The 19,759-nt window shown below is 41.4% G+C and overlaps 1 protein-coding gene across 3 annotated transcripts in view; it reads left to right on the top strand.

Moving 5' to 3' along the window:
* The window catches only part of ANKFY1 (ankyrin repeat and FYVE domain containing 1), a 70,839-nt gene that overhangs the window by 5,159 nt on the left and 45,921 nt on the right, over positions 1-19,759 (top strand). For all 3 annotated transcript variants that reach the window (XM_052657497.1, XM_052657495.1, XM_052657498.1), the window contains exons 2-3: positions 10,664-10,856; positions 14,937-15,055. In XM_052657497.1, the coding sequence (XP_052513457.1) occupies positions 10,664-10,856; positions 14,937-15,055 (312 nt within the window). The remainder of the gene's footprint in view (positions 1-10,663; positions 10,857-14,936; positions 15,056-19,759) is intronic.

Below are 19,759 nucleotides of genomic sequence, written 5' to 3'. Positions count from 1 at the left end.
TTCCAATCCAAGGGACTCTCGAGTCTTCTCCAACACCACAGTTCCAAAGCATCAGTTCATCAGCGCTCAGACTTCTTTATGGTCCAGCTCTCACATCCATACATGGCTACTGGAAAAATCATTGCTTTGAAAGTTATGTCTCTACTTTTGACTTCCCCCAGCTCTGTGCATGTGTGTGTTTGTACTAAGTCACTTCAGTTGTATCTGACTTTGTGACCCTATGGACTATAGCCTGCCAGGCTCCTCTGTCCATGGGATTCTCCAGGCAAGAATATTGGCGTGGGTTGCCATGCCCTTCTCCGGGGGGATCGTCCCAACCCAGGGATCCAACCCACGTCTCTTTTCATCTCCTGCATTGACAGGCGGCTTCTTTACCACTCACATCACCTGGGAAGTCCCTCTAACTCTGTAGTCAGCACCAAATCCTGTGGGTCTTATAAAGCTCTCACATATGTTTCCTTTCTGCTGTCATTCTGGTAGTTCGGGCTAGTGGTTCTCAACCTGGAGAACCCTGCATATTAGAATCACCTGGGAAGCTTCTAAAAACTCAAGATTTATGCGTCACCTTCAGTGAAAATCAGTATATCCCGCAAACAATTTTTCTTCAATCTGAATCACTATTGAATAGAAGAGGATTTTACTAAATCATTTTTTAAAACAACTATAACTGTGCATGTATATAATATGTACACATATACATACATAAAATTAGGTCATCTTTCCTAACTAAGAAGTCTTCAGTAGTAGGTGTTATTTGTAAATGAAGTAAAAGGATTTTTTAAAATCAACTTTTGTTAAATAATGGCTTTTCGACTTTGTTAAAGCATTTGAGTTGTAACAGAATTGCTAGACTTTTTAAAGGGTGAAAAGTCAAAATATGAAATATCTTTTAGCACCACCCTGTTTTTATTATGTCCAAACTTTTTGTCTGTGTCTGTGTGTGCGAACTGGGAGGATACAGACTGGCAGAGGTATCTTGCTATTCCTTTGTACTCTCCTCCAGATGCTATTGCTGTCTAACCCTTCCTCTTTTCTTTTTTCTCGCACGTGCCTTGTGGCTTACAGGATCTCACTTCCCTGACCAGAGGTTGAACCCCGGTACGGTGGTGAAAGGCTGGAATCCTAACCACTAGGCCACTAGGGAACTCCCTCCCTTCCTCTTTTCATTAGGGTATTTTGTGAACGTGAATTTCAACAGTAAATACATCCACTTACTTCTTTTCTGTTAAACAGTTCTCTTAGAATTAGCACTATAGTTAGTGCTAGTAATCCTAGTGAAAGAAAAATTACATCTGTAATATGACACGATTAGGAAAGTAGTTGTGGTAGTAATTCATTACCTGCGAGGACCTTATGTTCCTTATGATGCCAGCAAGGAAGATAGTTTTCTCTGGGAATATGATATGTGCTTTAATGAAATATTGTTATGTAGAAGACTGAAACAAAATTATTTTTGTAGTTCTCAAAATGAGATGTTACCAGTTTTACAGTCGTTTTTCTTTTATCTAATGGACATAGTTAAAGCAGAGTAGGGAGAAAGTCATTTAGTAATTACAGAATTACACAAAGAACACTAATTCAGTGTGAAAATTGGGGGCTGGAAAGAACTATAGAAATGTAGACAAAGGAAATATTAGGGTTTTGTTCATCTAAAAGGATTTAATGAATACACTGTGGGTTAGAATTGGAGTAGGCAGGGAGTAGAAGTCACATTTAAGGTAGGGAATGGGAAGAACATTCAATTCCTAAGTCAGTGAATTAATAATAACTTTTTGTTTGATGTCCTGACGTTGAGACTGAAAATAGGTAGAATGGCACAGTGGGATGAGCATGAGCTTTGTTGGCTTAAGATCTTAAATCATGATGTAGAACATTTTTATAATGTTAAAATAATTTCCTCGAACTCCCTTGCATTCCCATTCCCCTGACCTCTGGCAACCACTGATGTGCTTTAACCCTGAAGCCTGAAATATTTACTACCTGGCCCTTCACTGAAAAAGTTTGCCAACTCCTGACCTAGAAGGAGGAGTCTTATAAGAAGCTTGGTTGGTTCCTTTTCTGTCCTGTGACTTGCTGATTAAATTATATATATATATATGTATGTATAGCAATTGATGTTGGTCTCTTTTTTTAGGGTACTCCTAGTGAATGTAGATTTTCTTTTTGTCCCAGGCATCTTTGGTTAGGTGAGGAGTGATGAATTACCAGAGAACGCATCAAAATATCTGACCTCCAACTGCACTGGTGAAGAGTAAATGGGTATTATTTGGGAAAAAAAAAACAATGAAATTGTGGTGCAAGTACTGATATTCTTCACTGATACTTAGTATAGCTCTTCTGGTGAAACTGTAGGTTTATGTATTATTTAAATGTCTAGGCTTATTTTTCACAGGGAAAGTTGGAGAAAGAGAAAAAAGAAGCCACAGCTGAAAATTAGTCACTTGATAAGTGTTTCAGTTCAGTTCAGTCGCTCAGTCGTGTCCGTCTCTTTGCGACCCCATGAATTGCAGCACGCCAGGCCTCCCTGTCCTAGTAAACCTTTAAACTAGACACTGTTGTGAGTAGTTTAATATATCTTAATTACTCCTCGACAGGATTCTCAGATACTGTTATTATTGCTACTTTCCACCTGTGAAAACCGAAGCGCAGAAAGAAGTGACTTGCTAAGGTCACACTGCTAGGAAATCCACTGCGCGGGCCTGGGTTGCAGTCCAGGCGAGTGAGGCTCCAGAGCACACTGTCTTAAGGGCAAATCATGTTGCCTTTCTCAGACTCAGAACAATAGCGCACATGTACTGACCTCTTACTGCAGGGCTGGTGTGCTTCTAAGGTCCTTGTTTATGTTTACATACTTAACCTAGGTGGAGAAGGAGGCGTTTGCCTGAGGAATGACAACTAGTAAGTGCTGGGGCTGGGATCTGACTCCAGAGCCTGTGCCCCCTCACCACGGCACTGAGCTGTAGGTTCTCCATTATTATTCAGAATGATAATTGTATACTTCTTCCTGTAAGAGCTTTACAGCTTGCTGGTACTTCAAGGACACATTTGCTTGCTATTTGCAAGCAGACACGATGCCACAGAATACTATCTCAGCCATGGGTACTGCTTTGTTATATCAGGAGGCGGCGAGGCAGTTGCAGTTCAGTGCACTTGTGATCAGAGTTTTCTCCTGCAAAAGACGCAAGACAGGGAGCAGCTGTGATTTCATGAATGAGAACCTGTATCCAAACACCTTCCTTTTGTCTCACCTCTTCTCTGATCATAACCTTTGTAGTTTATGTCTCAGACTTCCCTGGTGGCTCAAACGGTAAAGCATCTGCCTACAATGCGGGAGACCTGGGTTCAATCCCTGGGTCGGGAAGATCCCCTGGAGAAGGAAATGGCAACCCACTCCAGTATTCTTGCCTGGAGAATCCCTTGGACAGAGGAGCCAGGTGGGCTGCAGTCCATGGGGTTACAAGGAGTCGGACACGACTGAGCAACTTCACACACACACACACACACACATTGTTAGGGAACTGTTGACTAAAACTAGTGTTAGGGTCAAGGCTGCAGGTAGAAATTTGTGTCAGTAATTCTGAGAGCTACTAGGGATATTGCTGTAGATTTTGGATTTACCTGTTTGTAACTGACCAACCTAGATAGCATATTCAAAAGCAGAGACATTACTTTGCCAACAAAGGTCCGTCTAGTCAAGGCTATGGTTTTTCCCAGTGGTCATGTATGGATGTGAGAGTTGGACTGTGAAGAAAGCTGAGCGCCGAAGAATTGATGCTTTTGAACTGTGGTGTTGGAGAAGACTCTTGAGAGTCCCTTGGACTGCAAGGAGATCCAACCAGTCCATTCTAAAGGAGATCAGTCCTGGGTGTTCTTTGGAAGGAATGATGCCAAAGCTGAAACTCCAATACTTTGGCCACCTCATGTGAAGAGTTGACTCATTGAAAAGACTGTGATGCTGGAGGGATTGGGGGCAGGAGGAGAGGGGGACGACAGGATGGCTGGATGGCATCACCGACTTGATGGACATGAGTTTGAGTGAACTCCGGGAGTTGGTGATGGACAGGGAGGCCTGGCATGCTGCAATTCATGGGGTCGCAAAGAGTCGGTCACGACTGAGCGACTGAACTGAACTGGTATCCAGAGGAATTTACAAAGATTCCTTAACATTTTTGAAATAGAACTTTTATGATCTGGAATTTGTAACTTTCTACTCTCTGAGGCAAATGTCCTCATAGTTCCCCCCACATGAATCAATATCCAGATTCTTTGTGACTGTTAGTTTCATTCTTGTCCCTCCTGTTTGTGAGTTCCTGTAGACACTACTTCTATATTTTATATAGATTCTATATTTGGCACTGCTGCTGCTGCTAAGTCGGACACAGAGCCGTGTCCGACTCTGTGCGACCCCATAGACGTTAGCCCACCAGGCTCCCCTGTCCCTGGGATTCTCCAGGCAAAAGCACTGGAGTGGGTTGCTCTTTCCTTCTCCAGTGCATGAAAGTGAAAAGTGAAAGTTGCTCAGTCGTGTCCAACTCTTAGCGACCCAATGGACTGCAGCCTACCAGGCTCCTCTGTCCATGGGATTTTCCAGGCAAGAGTACTGAAGTGGGGTGCCATTTCCTTCTCCATTGGCACTACTTTGGTGCTATATTATTTGGAAAATGTACAAATTAAACTGCCCTTTTTAAAAAACTTCAAGGGGCAACTGCTGATCTTCCATAAGAATGATAGTTTAAGTGAAGCGGAAATGCAGAATATTTACGGTTGCTATAGTGTCGGTGGATTTTGGGACTCTAGAGCAAAAGGTTGGCTAGAATAAGGTGTAGTTGAAACCAAGGTTAATAGGTTCAGTTTGCTTCAGGGAAGAAAAATCTGCAATCCATAGCCACAGGCAACCCCTGTGAAAACTTAGCAGCTGTCTCTTGGGCAAGTAAGATGTGACTATAGCCACCTGTTTCAACTAGCAAGATAAGGTGTCCTCTTGTTATCCATTAAATTGACTTAGGCAGAGGCAGGTGACTTGCAGGCCTTCTTGCCGGTGACTTTTATGGAGGGCAAGGGTAGGTCTTGCTTTCTAATGATTTGTTTTTCTCCTGGAGCCTAGTGTTGTGCCTAGCCCACAAACCTGTTGACTGATACTAATTTAAAAGGAAAATCTGACTGAGAAGGTAAATCACTGAAGCCTTTCCCTTATATTTTCTGGTCGTAGTATGCTGCAGACACTGACAGGCTTTATTTAAATTTTTGGGGGTGAAACGCCATGTCTGAGATGTCTTTCCTTGCACTGCCTTAAGGCCAGGTGGTCTTGCTGTGTTTGTATCCCTTGTCAGAGTGCTTTCAGGTTTCAGCTTGTCTTTTTTAATTGCCTGTCTTCTCCATTACCCAGCAACTTTGTGAAAAACGTGTGCCAAGATGGTTTTTTTTACTTTCACACTGGCACTTTATAAATTTTCAATGAACTGCTAGGTTATACAGTTGCCTTCTTAAGAGTTGCAAATCTCTGGATAAGCTGATGAATGAACACACAAAAAATTGCAGTACTGTTGATCTTCTATCTAAACAGTAGTATTCCCAGAGCAGTCTAACTGTGTGTGACCTGGGGGCTGAGCTTTTTCTCCAGGCCAGTCTTCCCCATACCTGGGGTCATCTGAAAGCACTGTACATTTCCTGTGATCCCGCTCCAGATCTGCTGAATTTGGGTGCTCTCTCTCTAGTTCAGATTGCCCATGTGATTCTTACGCAGCCAGTCTGGGAGTAATGTCCTCAGGAGCAGTCTGAGGCTGGAAGTGGGTAGGGGTCACGGGCCTGTCCCCTTTGTGCTCCTCAGTTCATTGTCTGGGAATTGAGCCAGAAGAAGTGGTCTGTAGGTTCCTTCCTTTCCTAAAGTTTCGTGATGTGTAAAAACCCTTACACTTGGGTATTAGAAAATTATTTACTTTCCCTCATAGTTTAATTGTTTTCCATAATCTTTAAAATTTGTATAAAATAATATATTTGCTTTCTAAGTGCACATCGATTTAAAACTCCAGTAATATTACAAGGCTTAAGAAATAAAATTTTGCCATCCCTCAGAACCCACGTCCCAGACTACTTTCCCCTCTTCTCTGTTGACCTCTAAGGGGTAATATTGCCATTTCTAGATGGATCAGTGATAGACATTGACTGACTTTTTCCTGTGGCAGGTTAGGAGTTGCCTCCTGGAGAGCTTTTTTTTTTTGAGATACAGCCTAACTAACTTGCACTTCTTCCAAATTAATAATAATGAAGGTTTTTGTGTGTTTTTTTTGCCTTGTTTGGCTTGCAGGATCTTGGTTCCCTGATCAGGGATTGAACCCAGGCCATGGCAGCGAAAGTACTAAGTCCTAACCACAGGACCACAAGGGAATTCCCTAATGACGAGTTTTAAAAGCATGTTAGGCTTTACTCTTTGGTTTGGGAATTGTCAGTGCAGACTTGTTATATGAGGTGATGAAGTATTTAAAGCCTTGATAGCTCGTTCATTATTTAGCAGTGTTTTTCCATTCCTGTTTTTCCTTTTGTTCATCACCTTATCTTTCTGATGATGTCCTATTGATTTGCTGTGATTTTAATTGATCAGTCTTAATTCCTTGGTCAATAAAAATTTGAAACTCATTCTGTTTTTCATGACTCAAAAAAATGTTGTGTAAATAGTTACAGTAGTTTAAATTATTTAACCAATAATTATGTAATTGTGGAAAGCATAAAAGGGGTGTGGAGGAAATGCTGACAATTTTGCACGCATGTGCCAGTTATAGTAATTTTATTTAATTTTCACAGCAGCACCGAGTAGAAGATCCCCCCTCTTATTTTACATATAAAGAAACTGAAGCTGAGAGAGGTGGTCTGAGCCCATGGTCCCCATAGCTAGTTACTAAACGGATTTATATTCCCATCACTTGCAACTCCAGAAGCTACTACAAGTGTATGTATCAGTTTTTTTAAACTTAATTGATGCATAAGATACATGCAAAGAAGTTCAAAGCATGAGCCCAATGAATTACCAAAATAAAAATTATTTATAATTTGAATGTGCATATTTAAAATGTAACCACCACTGAGTTAATAACAAAAAAATAATCTTACCTCCTAGAGGGCACCCCTGCTGTGCTGTCCCAGTTACCACTCTCCTGCCGTTCCTCCCAAGAGAAGCATTATCATGACTCCATAGATTCATTTTGCTCCGAGTGACAGCAACTTTTAGACAAAATTTAATGTTACTCCTAAATTCATATGTCCTTTAACATTTTCTGTTAACCACATCTAGAAAATCAGTGCCAGTTTTTCTTTAAAGAGGCCATCAACTTCATATCTTTGTCTGTAGGAAAAATAAGTATACATTTTATAAAATCACATGAACTTACTGCTTTGTGCATCTCCGTTTCAGGTAAATAATTGCAATTTCTTGGCTCTTTAGTCTGAGTACCTATAAATAACTCTTCAAAACCAGTGACCTGTAAATTTGTCATACCAGAGTAGAAGTGTAGATATGAGTCCTGCCAAAGGAATTTTGTGGTTATAAATGCTAAGATTTGAAAAATATTACAATAGGATCATTGTAAGTACTGTTTTCTTTAAGCCAGTGGGTGTTTTTTTTTTTTTAAGCAATATTTGGCTTAAATATTAGTAGGCTAAATAAATTGCAGTATTTTCAAAAAGATTAGTTATAGGAATTCTCATCTGATACATAACTCATAAGCACAGTGATCAGCAGCTGTAAGCAAATTTTCATCTTGCAAGTGCCTTCTACTTTATTTGCCCAGGAATGCTGATTTACACCTGAGATAATATCTAGTTTTTTGACTTCTGCTGCTGCTAAGTCGCTTCAGTTGTGTCCGACTCTGTGCGACCCCATAGATGGCAGCCCATTAGGCTCCTGTCTCTGGGATTCTCCAGGCAATAATACTGGAGTGGGTTGCCATTTCTTTCTTCAGTGCATGAAAGTGAAAAGCGAAAGTGAAGTCGCTCAGTCATGTCCCCACTGTTTGTGACCCCGTGGACTGCAGCCTACCAGGCTCCTCCGTCCATGGGGTTTTCCAGGCAAGAGCACTGGAGTGGGCTGCCACTGTCTTCTCTGAACTATGAAGGCAGAACACATTTGTTATAGAATACCTGAAATACGCAAGAAAGTGCAGAGAAGAAAACAAACCTGATATTTTGTGGTATTTGTTGTTCTGTTCCTCATATATTTGAATGTTTATAATAAAATTGAAATTATAAAATATATTTAGTTTCACAGCTTCATTTTTTCTGTTACCTATAATTTGAATGTGTGTATTTAGTATTACATATGTCTTGGAAAACATTAATAGTTGCATAATAACTTCACTCTTATGTGCCACTGATTCCTGTTTTTTGAATGGAAACATCTCTTTTTGAGCTGGCTTAGGGTTGGAGCCATACGAGTGAGTGGGAGACATCCAAGGTGACTCCCACATTTCTTATGCAGATAACTGGAATAGATGGTGTGTCATTTATTAATACAGGGACCATACAAAGAGGAGCAATTTCCTTGAAGCTAAGAAGAGAGATCTGCATAGAGAGAAGGGTCTACGGATCACTGATGGTAGATTTTGGTTTTAACCACAGACCAAGGCTCTGATACAGCTGCCTTGGAAGGTGGCACAGTTGAGAAGGCCAAGGGTAGACCTCCTGGGGAGGATCAGTGGTGGAGGGTTTGGAGGGATGTGCAGAGAAGTGTGTGAAAGTGACAGAGCACCGGGATTGGAGGGAAGGTGGCACGGTGGTTGTTGAAAGAAGGAAAAGGCAGGATGGACAGCAGTGTCCTGTGCTGAGAGGAGAACCACTGGCAAGTGTCTTAGATTTGGCAATTAGGAAGTCATCGGTGAGAGGGGCTTCAAGGGGGCAGTGGAGACGGAGGGAATGGCAGGGTGATAGTGTGTGAGGAAATGTGTGTGGTAGCTAGAGATGGAAGGGCAGAGGTGATCAGATGTGTGAAAGGAGAGTTTTGTTTTGCTGTTGATAGAGACCTAGGCCTGTGTTCGTGCTGATGAGAGGGTTCCCGCTGAAAGAGATTGAAGTTGCTGGAGCTGGAGCGGTTGATGATAAAGCAAAGGACCTGGGGAGAGTGAAGGGTTGGGAGCAGAGGAGGCTTCCATGGGAGGGAGCGTAAGCTTCCATGGGAGGGAGCTGCAGTCTCTGAGAAGGCAGGGGTAGATGGGAGTCGCTTTTGGTACAGTGGGGATTGTTGGTAGTTGCTCAGTTTTCTCAAGACGTTGTCCAGGAAGGTAGGAGATGGCCCTGAGGGCTGTGTCCAGATTTGGAGTTTTTGTGGTGGGGAGTAGAGGAGTGAATGTTCTGTGGCCCAGAGGATGACCACAGCAGCATTGTGGTTCCACGGATATGATTTATGCATGATTGCCTGAATCCCCACCAAAACTGCAGGTAAGAGAGAAGTTTCCGGACTTTGCTTCCTCAGAGAAGCCTTCCCTAATGTCCTAAGTTAAATTTCTTTTTTAAAAAAATTTCATTATAGGTTCTCAGAGCTCTGTTCTTTCTAGTACTGATCTGAGTTGTAGTTTTTCATTTAGTTGTTGCAGTTGTTATAATTATAAACGTTTACTTCCCCAGTAACTAAAAGCTCTGAGGAAAGATATGTCTGATTTTGCTTAAGTACTGTACTATCAGGCCCCTCACAGATACTCGGTAAATGTTGAATGAGTCAAAAACAGTGGTTTTCAACCTTTAGGATCTCCCCCAGCACACCTGTGGGATATGACCTTCTTCCATCTGAATGGTTATTGACTGCCCTGAGCCTTCCCGAGGGAGGGCAGGTGTCAGGTAGTGTGGGATAGTGGCTGATAAGCCACTGAATGCCTGGGCTGTTGTCCCAGCCCCACACGTCTCACCAGCTTCGTGACCTTGGACAAATTCTTAACTTCTCTGTACCCCGTGCCCTCCTCTGTAAAGTGGCTAGTCATAATAGTACCTGCCCCATGGGGTCACCGTGAGAATTCACAGAAAACTTGTAAAACAGCATGTGACATGTAGAAGTTACTAATCCCTACTAGCGGTTTGGAAACTGATCTTCAGGGAAATTGAGAAGAAATCCCGGCACTGTGATGGCACCCTGAACAACACCATTCTTGGTCTTGTAGGAGTATCAGTAAGAAATAATAGGAACATCATGTGACTACAGTTGGCCCTTGAACAATATCAGTGGCTAGGAACTCTGCCTTACCTTCCGGCAGAGTGGAAAATCCGCACGTAACTTAGAGCCCTCCGTGACCTTGATTCTTCGGATTCAACCAACTGCAGATGGTGTCGCAGCTGTCCCCAACCTTTTTGGCACCAGGGACCAGTTTCAAGGATAACAGCTTCTCCATGGACTGAGGGGTGGAGGAGAGTTTCCAGATGATTCAAGCGCATTACATTTATTGTGCACTTTATTTCTATTATTACATCAGCTCCACCTCAGATGGAGTTGCTTTGGGGCCCCTGCTGTATAGTATTTACTACTGGAAAATATCCGTGTGTTAAGTAAACCCACGCAGTTCAAACCGTGTTGTTCAAGCGTCAGCTGTGGTCATTTTGGTCATCCCATCCTGGCTGTGGGATGAGGGATGAGTGCGTGCTGTCTCTTTACACCTAGCGTGGTAAACTTGATTCTTTGTCTTCCTTGCAGAGGAGGTGGCCAAGTTGGAGAAGCACTTGATGCTTCTCCGACAAGAGTATGTCAAGCTGCAGAGGAAATTGGCAGAGACAGAGAAGAGATGCACTCTTCTAGCTGCACAAGCAAAGAAAGAAAGCAGCAATGAGTCCTTCATCAGCCGCCTGCTGACGATCGTGGCCGACCTGTACGAGCAGGAGCAGTATAGGTGAGCTGACATGGGGCCAGTTTGGGGAAGCAAATCCTTTGGCTTTCTCTCTTGTTTTCTGCTTATCTTCAGCACAGATTATGGGTGTCCTGGTGATTGCATCCCTCGTACAGATAGGAATTAGCTTGCAAGTTCAGGGATTCTGGGGGGGAGAAGTCACCTTCTCTTGGGCTGGTCAAGAAGGCACCTTGGAGCTACTGGTTAGTGTAGCATGATGGTTGAGGGTGGACTTTGGGGTCACACAATTCAGCTGGCCACTTACTGGCTATGTGAACTGGAGCTATGTGATGTGCCTTAGGCTCCTAATCTGTAAAATGGGGATAAGAATACTATTTACCTCAGGGTTATTGAGATGAGATGGTTGGATGGCATCACTGACTTCAAAGAATATGAGTAAACTCCAGGAGTTGGTGATGGTCAGGGAGGCCTGGTGTGCTGCAGTCCATGGGGTCACACAGAGTTGGACACGACTGAGCGACTGAACTGAGCTAGAGTTATTGTGTTGATTAAATTAATAAATACTGTTTGAGCACTTAGATAAACAGTGTCTGGCATTTGGTATGTGCTCAGTTTTTAAGCTACTGTTTTAAGTGAGTTTTATGGTAAGTGTTAAAGGCTGAGTAGGATTTAATAAAGACAGTAATGTCACTAGTAGAGGGAGTGGCTGAGAACAGACTCACAGATGGGAATGTGTGGAGGATTTAGAGGAGGGGGCATTTTAGGGTACATATCCATGCAGAGGAGCCCTGGAGTGGTGGGAACGGTAGGGTGGGTTGCATTGGGATGCCAAGGTGAGGATATCGGACTTGATCCTTTAGAAGTGTGAAACAGGGTTTCCAAGTTTACAGGGATGTCATAAAGTGGTGTTTCAGGCAGATTAGCCTGGTAACATCATGTAGGCAAGATTATAGAGAGAACAAGAGCAGAATCAGGCCGGAAGTGATGAAGGACTGACCTGGGATGATGGCTGCAGTTGTGGGAAAGAGACAAGGACATGAATGTGCCGGGAAGGATTTGCCTACCAGAGAGGCAAGATGGAATAGATGATTTAGTAAAATGTGGAAATACGACATTTAAAATAGATCAAAATCCAGAACTGCCATCTACCATCTTAATCATTTCTAAAAGAAAAGAAAAACTGAATACCAAAAAATGAGAATTACACACTCTGAGTAAAGGACAGCCCTTTCTTTAAATCTAATGGATGTAGCTACTTGTAAAATATAGGTCACTGTCTCTCTCTCTTTTTTTCCTTCTCTTTTTCCCATGGATAAGTGAAAACTTTGTTCTCCCTGGCTCCAGGAAGCCAACACAGCTCTCTCACTGTCCAGGGCTCTTTCCCATTAGAATTCCCATCATTTACTTTCCCTATTACGTAACAGTTGACTGCACTCTTACAGTTGCACTGTAGTCCTTCTAGGAGACAGTGGGAATGAGACTGGGCAGTTTCCTCTTCTGGCAACTTTTTACCTGGTCAGCTGTGGAATGGTCCCAGGGTTCTAGTGGGTCTCTCTTCCGCTTCTAAAACCTGTCCTTTTATCAAAAGAAGGCTGAATGCCTTTGTTATCTACAAACAGTGATCAGATGGGGAATGGAGACTTTGAAGAGGACTGAGCTTTTGAAATGGAATAACTGAAAGTAGAATATAAATTTCTAAAGCAGATTCTCTTTTACCAAGATAAGGGATAAAAAAAAACCTTTTGTCCCATGAACATGTGTTTTGTTGAAGAGTTTAAATAGTGTTTTTATGTGCATTTTAGTAGAGTAATTGGAGAGTTAGTGTTAAATTTTCAAATTGAGCAATGTGGAAGAAATTGGTGCACTTCTTAGCTAAAGTTCAGGGGAGAAGGCTTTGTCCCATAAGATACTTAAAAATGATGGTTGAAAGTGAAAGTGTTAGTTGCTTTGTAGTTATTTACAACCAAACATAATTTTTCCTGTCTAAGTGTTTAAGACACTCTAGCAACAAGCTCTTTATGCTTCCTCTCCAGTGACAACATCCTTGCATCCACATTTTAAAAGGAAATGCCTTTAAATGACTAGAATGAAAACCTTACAAAATTGCTAGCCTCCCAGTTGTTTCTGCATAGAGTCTTCAAAGACTTGACCTGTCCCAAGTTTCCATTTTTGAATTATATTTTTAAAAATTATTACTATTAGAGATTATTAGTGAAATTCTTATATTTATTTCTCTTTGGGATTGTTGTTTAGTGTCTGACTCTTGCAACCCTCATGGACTATAGCTCACCAGTCTCCTCTCTGACCATGGGATTTCCCAGGCAGCAGTACTGGAGTGGGTTGCCATTTCCTTCTCCATCTCTTTGGGATATTAGACTATAAAAGAAAAAACTTTGACTTGACATTCATGAGTAATAGTAGGAATTTTATAGAAACATTCATTTTTATAATTTTGTGGCTAAACAAGATACGTGGTAGAAATAGTAAGCAGTGACTGTTCATTTACATTCTTAGAATGTAATACTTCGTAAATACATTCAGAGTTTAAAAGTTATTTGTGCTTTGTTTTCGTTATATTTTTTAAACTATCACAGGATATGATATGAGACAGTTTTATGTTCTGCTTTAAATAGAATATCAATTCTGTTCTTTATGAATAGTGTTCCGTGTTAACAGTATTAATAAATACCCTATTCCTTTAATCTAAGATAATTCGTTGCAGCTTGGTTAGTTGTTTAATAGAACTGGAATTGTTGATATGCTCACATAATTATAATGTATGTTCTAGAGGTTGCTTTTGTGGAGCAGAATGTGTCTGCATCAAGCATCGTATTGAAACCATATTCTTGTTTGTGTCTCCTTTTAAGCGCATGAGTTAATCTGTGTAAAAATTTCTTTCTTCTTCCTTTTCTCATACATAATAGTTTTTATGTATTTAGTTTCTAAAGGCTTTCCAACCTAACAAGTTATTTTCAAGGGAAATATGCAAGTGAAAAGCCTTACGAATACAAGCAAGGAGATGACGATGGGTGACTGTGGATTGCTGCCAGCTAGCCATATGGCACATGCTTCTGTCAGCCTGGTGGGTCATCCTTAGGTGTTTGTTAACTGCCCAGATGCTCTGCTACCTTGACATCTGACATTTCAGAGTTAAGTATGAATAACTATTTGGAAAGCTCTTTTCATAAAATGGTATGTCATATATATGGAAACATGTTTGAAGAAAAGATACCTCACCCCTTTTCTTTATAAATGGTTGAGTTAAAAAATGGCCAATACTAGGTCTGAGTGTTTCTGATGAGAACAGGAGTCCAGATATTGGGTTTCATGTTTCATATTCTTGATTGTTTTATCAAAGCTAATTTATTTATAGTTTTTGGATTAACCTTGCCTAAACATTAATACGGTGTGGAGCTTCATAGCACGGTAGGCTGAGAGCTCTTATCACAGTCTTTAGTCTTTTAGTCTATTTCTCCCTGACGATTTATCTTGATTTTTTCTACATAAAACCTCTTCTACTCTTTATATGAATATTAGTCATCCTTTGTAACTTGGAGGCTGCACCATCATGGGGGTGACATTAGGGAATGTCTTTGAAAGCATAGTATCCCATGTGAACTAAAAGCTAGAAGTTAGAAATAGGAAACATGTCTGCTGCTGCTGCTGCTAAGTCGCTTCAGTCGTGTCCGACTCCACAGACGGCAGCCCACTAGGCTCCTCTGTCCCTGGGATTCTCCAGGCAAGAATACTGGAGTAGGTTGCCATTTCCTTCTCCAGTGCATGAAAGTGAAAAGTGAAAGTGAAGTCGCTCAGTCATGCCTGACTCTTAGCGACCCCATGGACTGCAGCCTACCAGGCTCCTCCGTCCATGGGATTTTCCAAGGAAGAGTACTGGAGTGGGGTGCCATTGCCTTCTCTGGTAAACATGTCTAGCAATGCATTATAAATATGACCTATCAGTGCTAGCATAGACATATATTTTGCTGTGATTTTTTTTTTCTTTCTTTCACAGATGAATGTTGGTCAGTCAGTACTCACATACTGATTAGCTGTGGATTCCAGCTATACCTAGTTATAATGATAGTCTTTCTTTTTATACCTGTGGGTATTTTTCTTCATCAGTGACTTGAAGATAAAGGTTGGGAGCAGGCACATCAACGCCCACAAGTTTGTCCTGGCGGCCCGGAGTGACAGCTGGAGTCTGGCCAGTTTGTCTTCCACCGAGGAGTTGGACCTGTCAGGTGAGCCTCTGAGCGGCTGGGGACTCAAAACTCCCGGCACATGAGCACTTGGCAGGAGGTTATGATGTGCCACTTTGAGATATTTGTGGCTTAGCGGAAATAGACTGCTTCTCTCACGAATTGGTGGTAACCATAAACTAGTTAAATAGTGAGTCATTAGGTAGTACTTTGTGGACACTTCTGTTTAATATCTGGCTAAAAAATCATAAATATTTGAGGAACTACAGTATTCTTATAATTTATAAAATAATATCTCTCCATATAACTTTTCATATAGTAGTATGTTATAAATATGAGAGCATATGTAGAAAAAAAATTTGTTTCCAATAAGAGAAAGTCCTGCTGTTGTTCAGCTGGTTACAATTTAACCCTAGCTGCCAAAATACTTTTCCTGGTCTGTAAGAACTGAATTCAGAAGTAACAGTTACTGCAAAAAATAAGAATATTCTTTCTTTACAATCAAAGGATGACCAGCTATCTTCAGAATTTAAGTGCTTAAACTGTTTAATGTTATTGTTTTTGTGGCACATATATTTTGTAGAATTTGGGTAAATATGGTGGTTAAGTAAACCTAAAAACATCATTTTCAAAAGTTCACTTCAAAATTGCATTTTCACTTAGTATTTGCCTAACTGCTGCTACAAAAGAGCAAATTTTAAATTCAATTCTGCTGTTAATAATCAAGAGAATTACAAGTCTCCTGTAAATGTGTTATGCTGCTGCTGCTGCTGCTGCTAAGTCGCTTCAGTTGTGTCCAACTCTGTGCGACCCCAGAGACGGCAGCCCACCAGTCTCTGCCATCCCTGGGATTCTCCAGGCAAGAACAGTGGAGTAGGTTGCCATTTCCTTCTCCAATGCATGAAAGTGAAAAGTGAAAGTGAAGTCACTCAGTCGTGTCCGACTCTTCGCGACCCCATGGACTGCAGCCTACCAGGCTCCTCCGTCCATGGGATTTTCCAGGCAAGAGTACTGGTGTGGGTTGTCATTGCCTTCTCTGAAATGTGTTATACTTTCATATTTAAAGAAAATAATAATCAAAAGACTGATACCATATGGTAAGGAGCATACCCACACATTAAGATATGAGTTACTTGCAGAAGTGATTGGCTGTGTGAAAAGTCTGCTGAATTATGTCTTTGTTCAAAAAATTCGTTGCCATGGTTGATCCCTGCTGTAAGGTTTGCTTTGAGGAATGAGCAGCTGCAGAGCCAAAATTTTTGGTGGCTTTGGTAAATCAGGCACCTACTAAGATATCTATGGTAGAACTTACGGCATCTTTACTTTCCTTTATAAAGTTTATCTTTGAAGGGTTCGAGGGCTTCCCTGATAGCTCAGTTGGTAAAGAATACACCTGCAGTGCAGGAAACCCTGGTTTGATTCTTGGGTCAGGAAGATCTGCTGGAGAAGGGATAGGCTTCCCACTCCAGTATTCTTGGGCTTCCCTTGTGGCTTAGCTCGTAAAGAATCCGCCTGCAATGTGGGAGACCTGGGTTTGATCCCTGAGTTGGGAAGATCCCCTGGAGATGGGAAAGGCTACCCACTCCAATATTCTGACCTGGAGAATTCCATGGACTGTATAATCCATGGGGTTGCAAAGAGTTGGACACGGCTGAGCGACTTTCACTTCACTTAAAGGGCTCCAAGGAGGTGGCGGCACCCGTGGACCTGCTCAGGTTTGTGTGTCTCGCCCCGAGCCCTGCGGAGTTGCCTGGATGGGCATGGGTGTGATTGCCTAAAGTTGGACTCACAGCAGCTGAAACTGCCTAACAAGCCTGTGTGTTAGGTGACACCTGGAAGCACTACTGCCCGTGGCCACCTGCAACTGAGGGAGGTTGGAAATAGGCTCTTGTAAACAAGTGTATAAATAGGGTAAAAGCTGTGTTTTAAATGGTTGAACCTTGTCCCCTCTCGTGGGTTTGGTAAAATCATCTTATGGATCTACTGATGTTCTGTTTCTTCATAATTATTCCATTAATATCACAAATGCTCAGTGGCAGGCACTTTGCGAGGTACTAGGGATATAACAGTGAATAAAGTTAAATTCCTGTTTGCATGGTACTTACATTCTTAGATTGACATCCTAAGCCTCACATTTTCGTTTGAAATTCTTTTGTAATTAATATTTCTTAAAATTCAAAATAAGCACCACCTAATTTTTTTAATTAATTAATTTGTTTACCTTATCGTACCAGGTCTTAGTTGTGGCCTACAGGATCTATAGTTGTATGTAGCATGTGGGATCTGGTTCCCTGACCAGGGATCCAAACCATGCCCCTTGCATTGGGAGCACAGAGTCTTAGCCACTGGACCACCAAGGAAGTCCCAGCACAACTTTAATTCTGTTAATTGTTTTAAGAATTTTAGCCCATGTTGAGGAATATACAATAGGCATTATATACCAAGTATTTAAAAGGTATTTGGACATAAAGAAAATTTTCTTAAATCATACCTTGTTAAAAGAAGTAAAATGTGTGCTTGATCTGACCCAGTGACAAAGTCACAGTCACTTCTGTAAGATTCTTGCCAGAAATGCATGACCTCAATCTAATTGTGAGAAAGCATCAGATTAACCCAAGTTGAGGAACATTGCGCAGAATTACTGGCAAGGTCATGAAAGACAAGATAAGACTTAGAAATTGTTATATTTTGGAGGAGATTTAGGAGATATAATAAAATTCAAGGTGGAACCCTCAATTGGATTCTGGACCATAAAAGGACATTATTGGGATAATTGGCAAAGTTTGTAAAGGTCTGTAATTGGTTAATAGTATTGTATCAGTCCTAACCACCTGGTTGTAATCATTGTGCCCTGGTTATGCTAGATACTGATGTTAGGGGAGGATCAGTGGAGGGTACATGGGAACTCTACACCTGTTCTGTAAGTCTCACATTGTTTCAAAATATGAAGCTTTAAAAGGTATGAATTTGCTTTTATTTCTTGATTATTTTATTTATAAAGACACTGACTGATCAGGTGCGAAGAGAAAGGATATAACCATTAGCGCGACACGGTACAGCAAATCTTGATGCACGCTATTTACTTCTTTAGGAAGTAAAGCAGTCTGCTTCAGGCTCAGTGGTTTGTTGATAGCCTCCCTCTGTCACTTCAGCAGTAGCAGCTGACACTGAGCAGTTCCAGTGCCATAGAATAGCTGTTGTGAAGCTTGAGTTTCTTGCATGCCTCCTCCAGCAGAGATCTTATGGTTCCCTGGCATGAGTGTTTATGGTGAGTCATTCAGCTTTCCTGGAATGTGTTCTGGGTCCTGTCAAGCTGTTCCAAAACCAGAAAGCATCGTCCCTCCTTTTCAGTCCAGTCAGGAAAACTGCACACTGAACACGGACCTGGGGGGTCGCACTGTGTTGTGAAAGGAGCTTAGGGTCCCAGACTCTGTGCTCAGGCACACTAAGGTGCTCAAGCAAACTCACGGGACAGTGGTAGTTCCCGTTTTCAAGAGAAATTCAGCAATATCTGTTAGAGAGAGTGAAAACTCCTGGTTCTAGGTTGTTTGGTTTCAGTATTTTGTTGATATCCATGGTAGTTTAAATTATCTGATATTCCTCCCTTCCCAGGTGGATCCTGATTCCCCTCCTCTTAGGTACAGGCCGACTGAGCTTGTAAATAATAACATGTTACTTCAGAGATACATCTTAGAAGGCATTGTGACTTCTTCCTTGCTCTGCCTTGTGGATTGCTCACTCTGGGAGAGGTTAGCTGCTGTGTCATGAGGACACTCAGACGGCCTTGTGGCCTCCTGCTAACAGCTGAGATCTGCCCCCCACCCTGAGATTATCTTAGAGCTTCAGGTGATCTGTTTTATCTGTGGTCATGTCCCCTTACTCCATCCTAACATGGCTTTTGTGTTTTTCCCTCTAATCTCTGGTTATGCTAAATTCATCTTGTGTGTTAGTTTAAAGAGTCTGTTCTGATAATAATCATAGCAAATTTTTCTGTAGCGGTTACCATGTGGTGGTAGTTTACAGTGTTAACTCTTTTATCTTTAGGATAACACTTTGCGGTAACTACTGTTTATTCCCATCTTATTGGTTAACCATATATGCTTCTATCTAGTGGCTACTGTAAATAATCTTTGCAGTGAATAGATCTCTCTTCAAGATCCTGCTTTCAGTTCAAGTATACCAGAAGTGGAATTGCTGGGTCACATGGAATTTCTATTTTTAAATTTTTGAGCCACTGTTTTCCATAGGGTCTGCACCATTTTGCATTTTCCCCAGCAGTGCACTAGGGTTCCAGCTTCACCACGTACTCACTCGTACTGGTTGTTTACTGTGGTTTGGTCTGTTTTGCTAGAGGTTTGAGATGCTCTAATCTTGAATCTATAAAGATTTAGGTCTGTCACCATATTCAGAAAGCTGCTAACCATCATTTCTTAAATACTTTTCTTCCTTGGTCTCTTCTTGCCTTCCGAGACTCCAGTCACATATATACTAGACCCTTTGTTACTATCCAGCAGGTCTGTTTGAGGCTTTTTTTGGTTTGTTTTTCCTCCTGACGTTTTTTTTTTTTTTGGTCTATTCTTCAGATAGGATAAATTTATTGATCTATCTTCAAGTTTACTAACTTTTTGCACTTGAGCCTGCTCTTGAGCCCACTGAGTAAGTTTTTATTCCATGTATTGTATTTTTCATTTCTATAATTTCTGTTTGTTCTTTCTTGCAGTTTATATGCTGAGCATTTTTATCTTT

Source organism: Budorcas taxicolor, chromosome 19, assembly GCF_023091745.1.
Source record: "Budorcas taxicolor isolate Tak-1 chromosome 19, Takin1.1, whole genome shotgun sequence".
Classification (NCBI taxonomy): domain Eukaryota; kingdom Metazoa; phylum Chordata; class Mammalia; order Artiodactyla; family Bovidae; genus Budorcas; species Budorcas taxicolor.
This window is presented reverse-complemented; position numbering and strand designations above follow the sequence as displayed.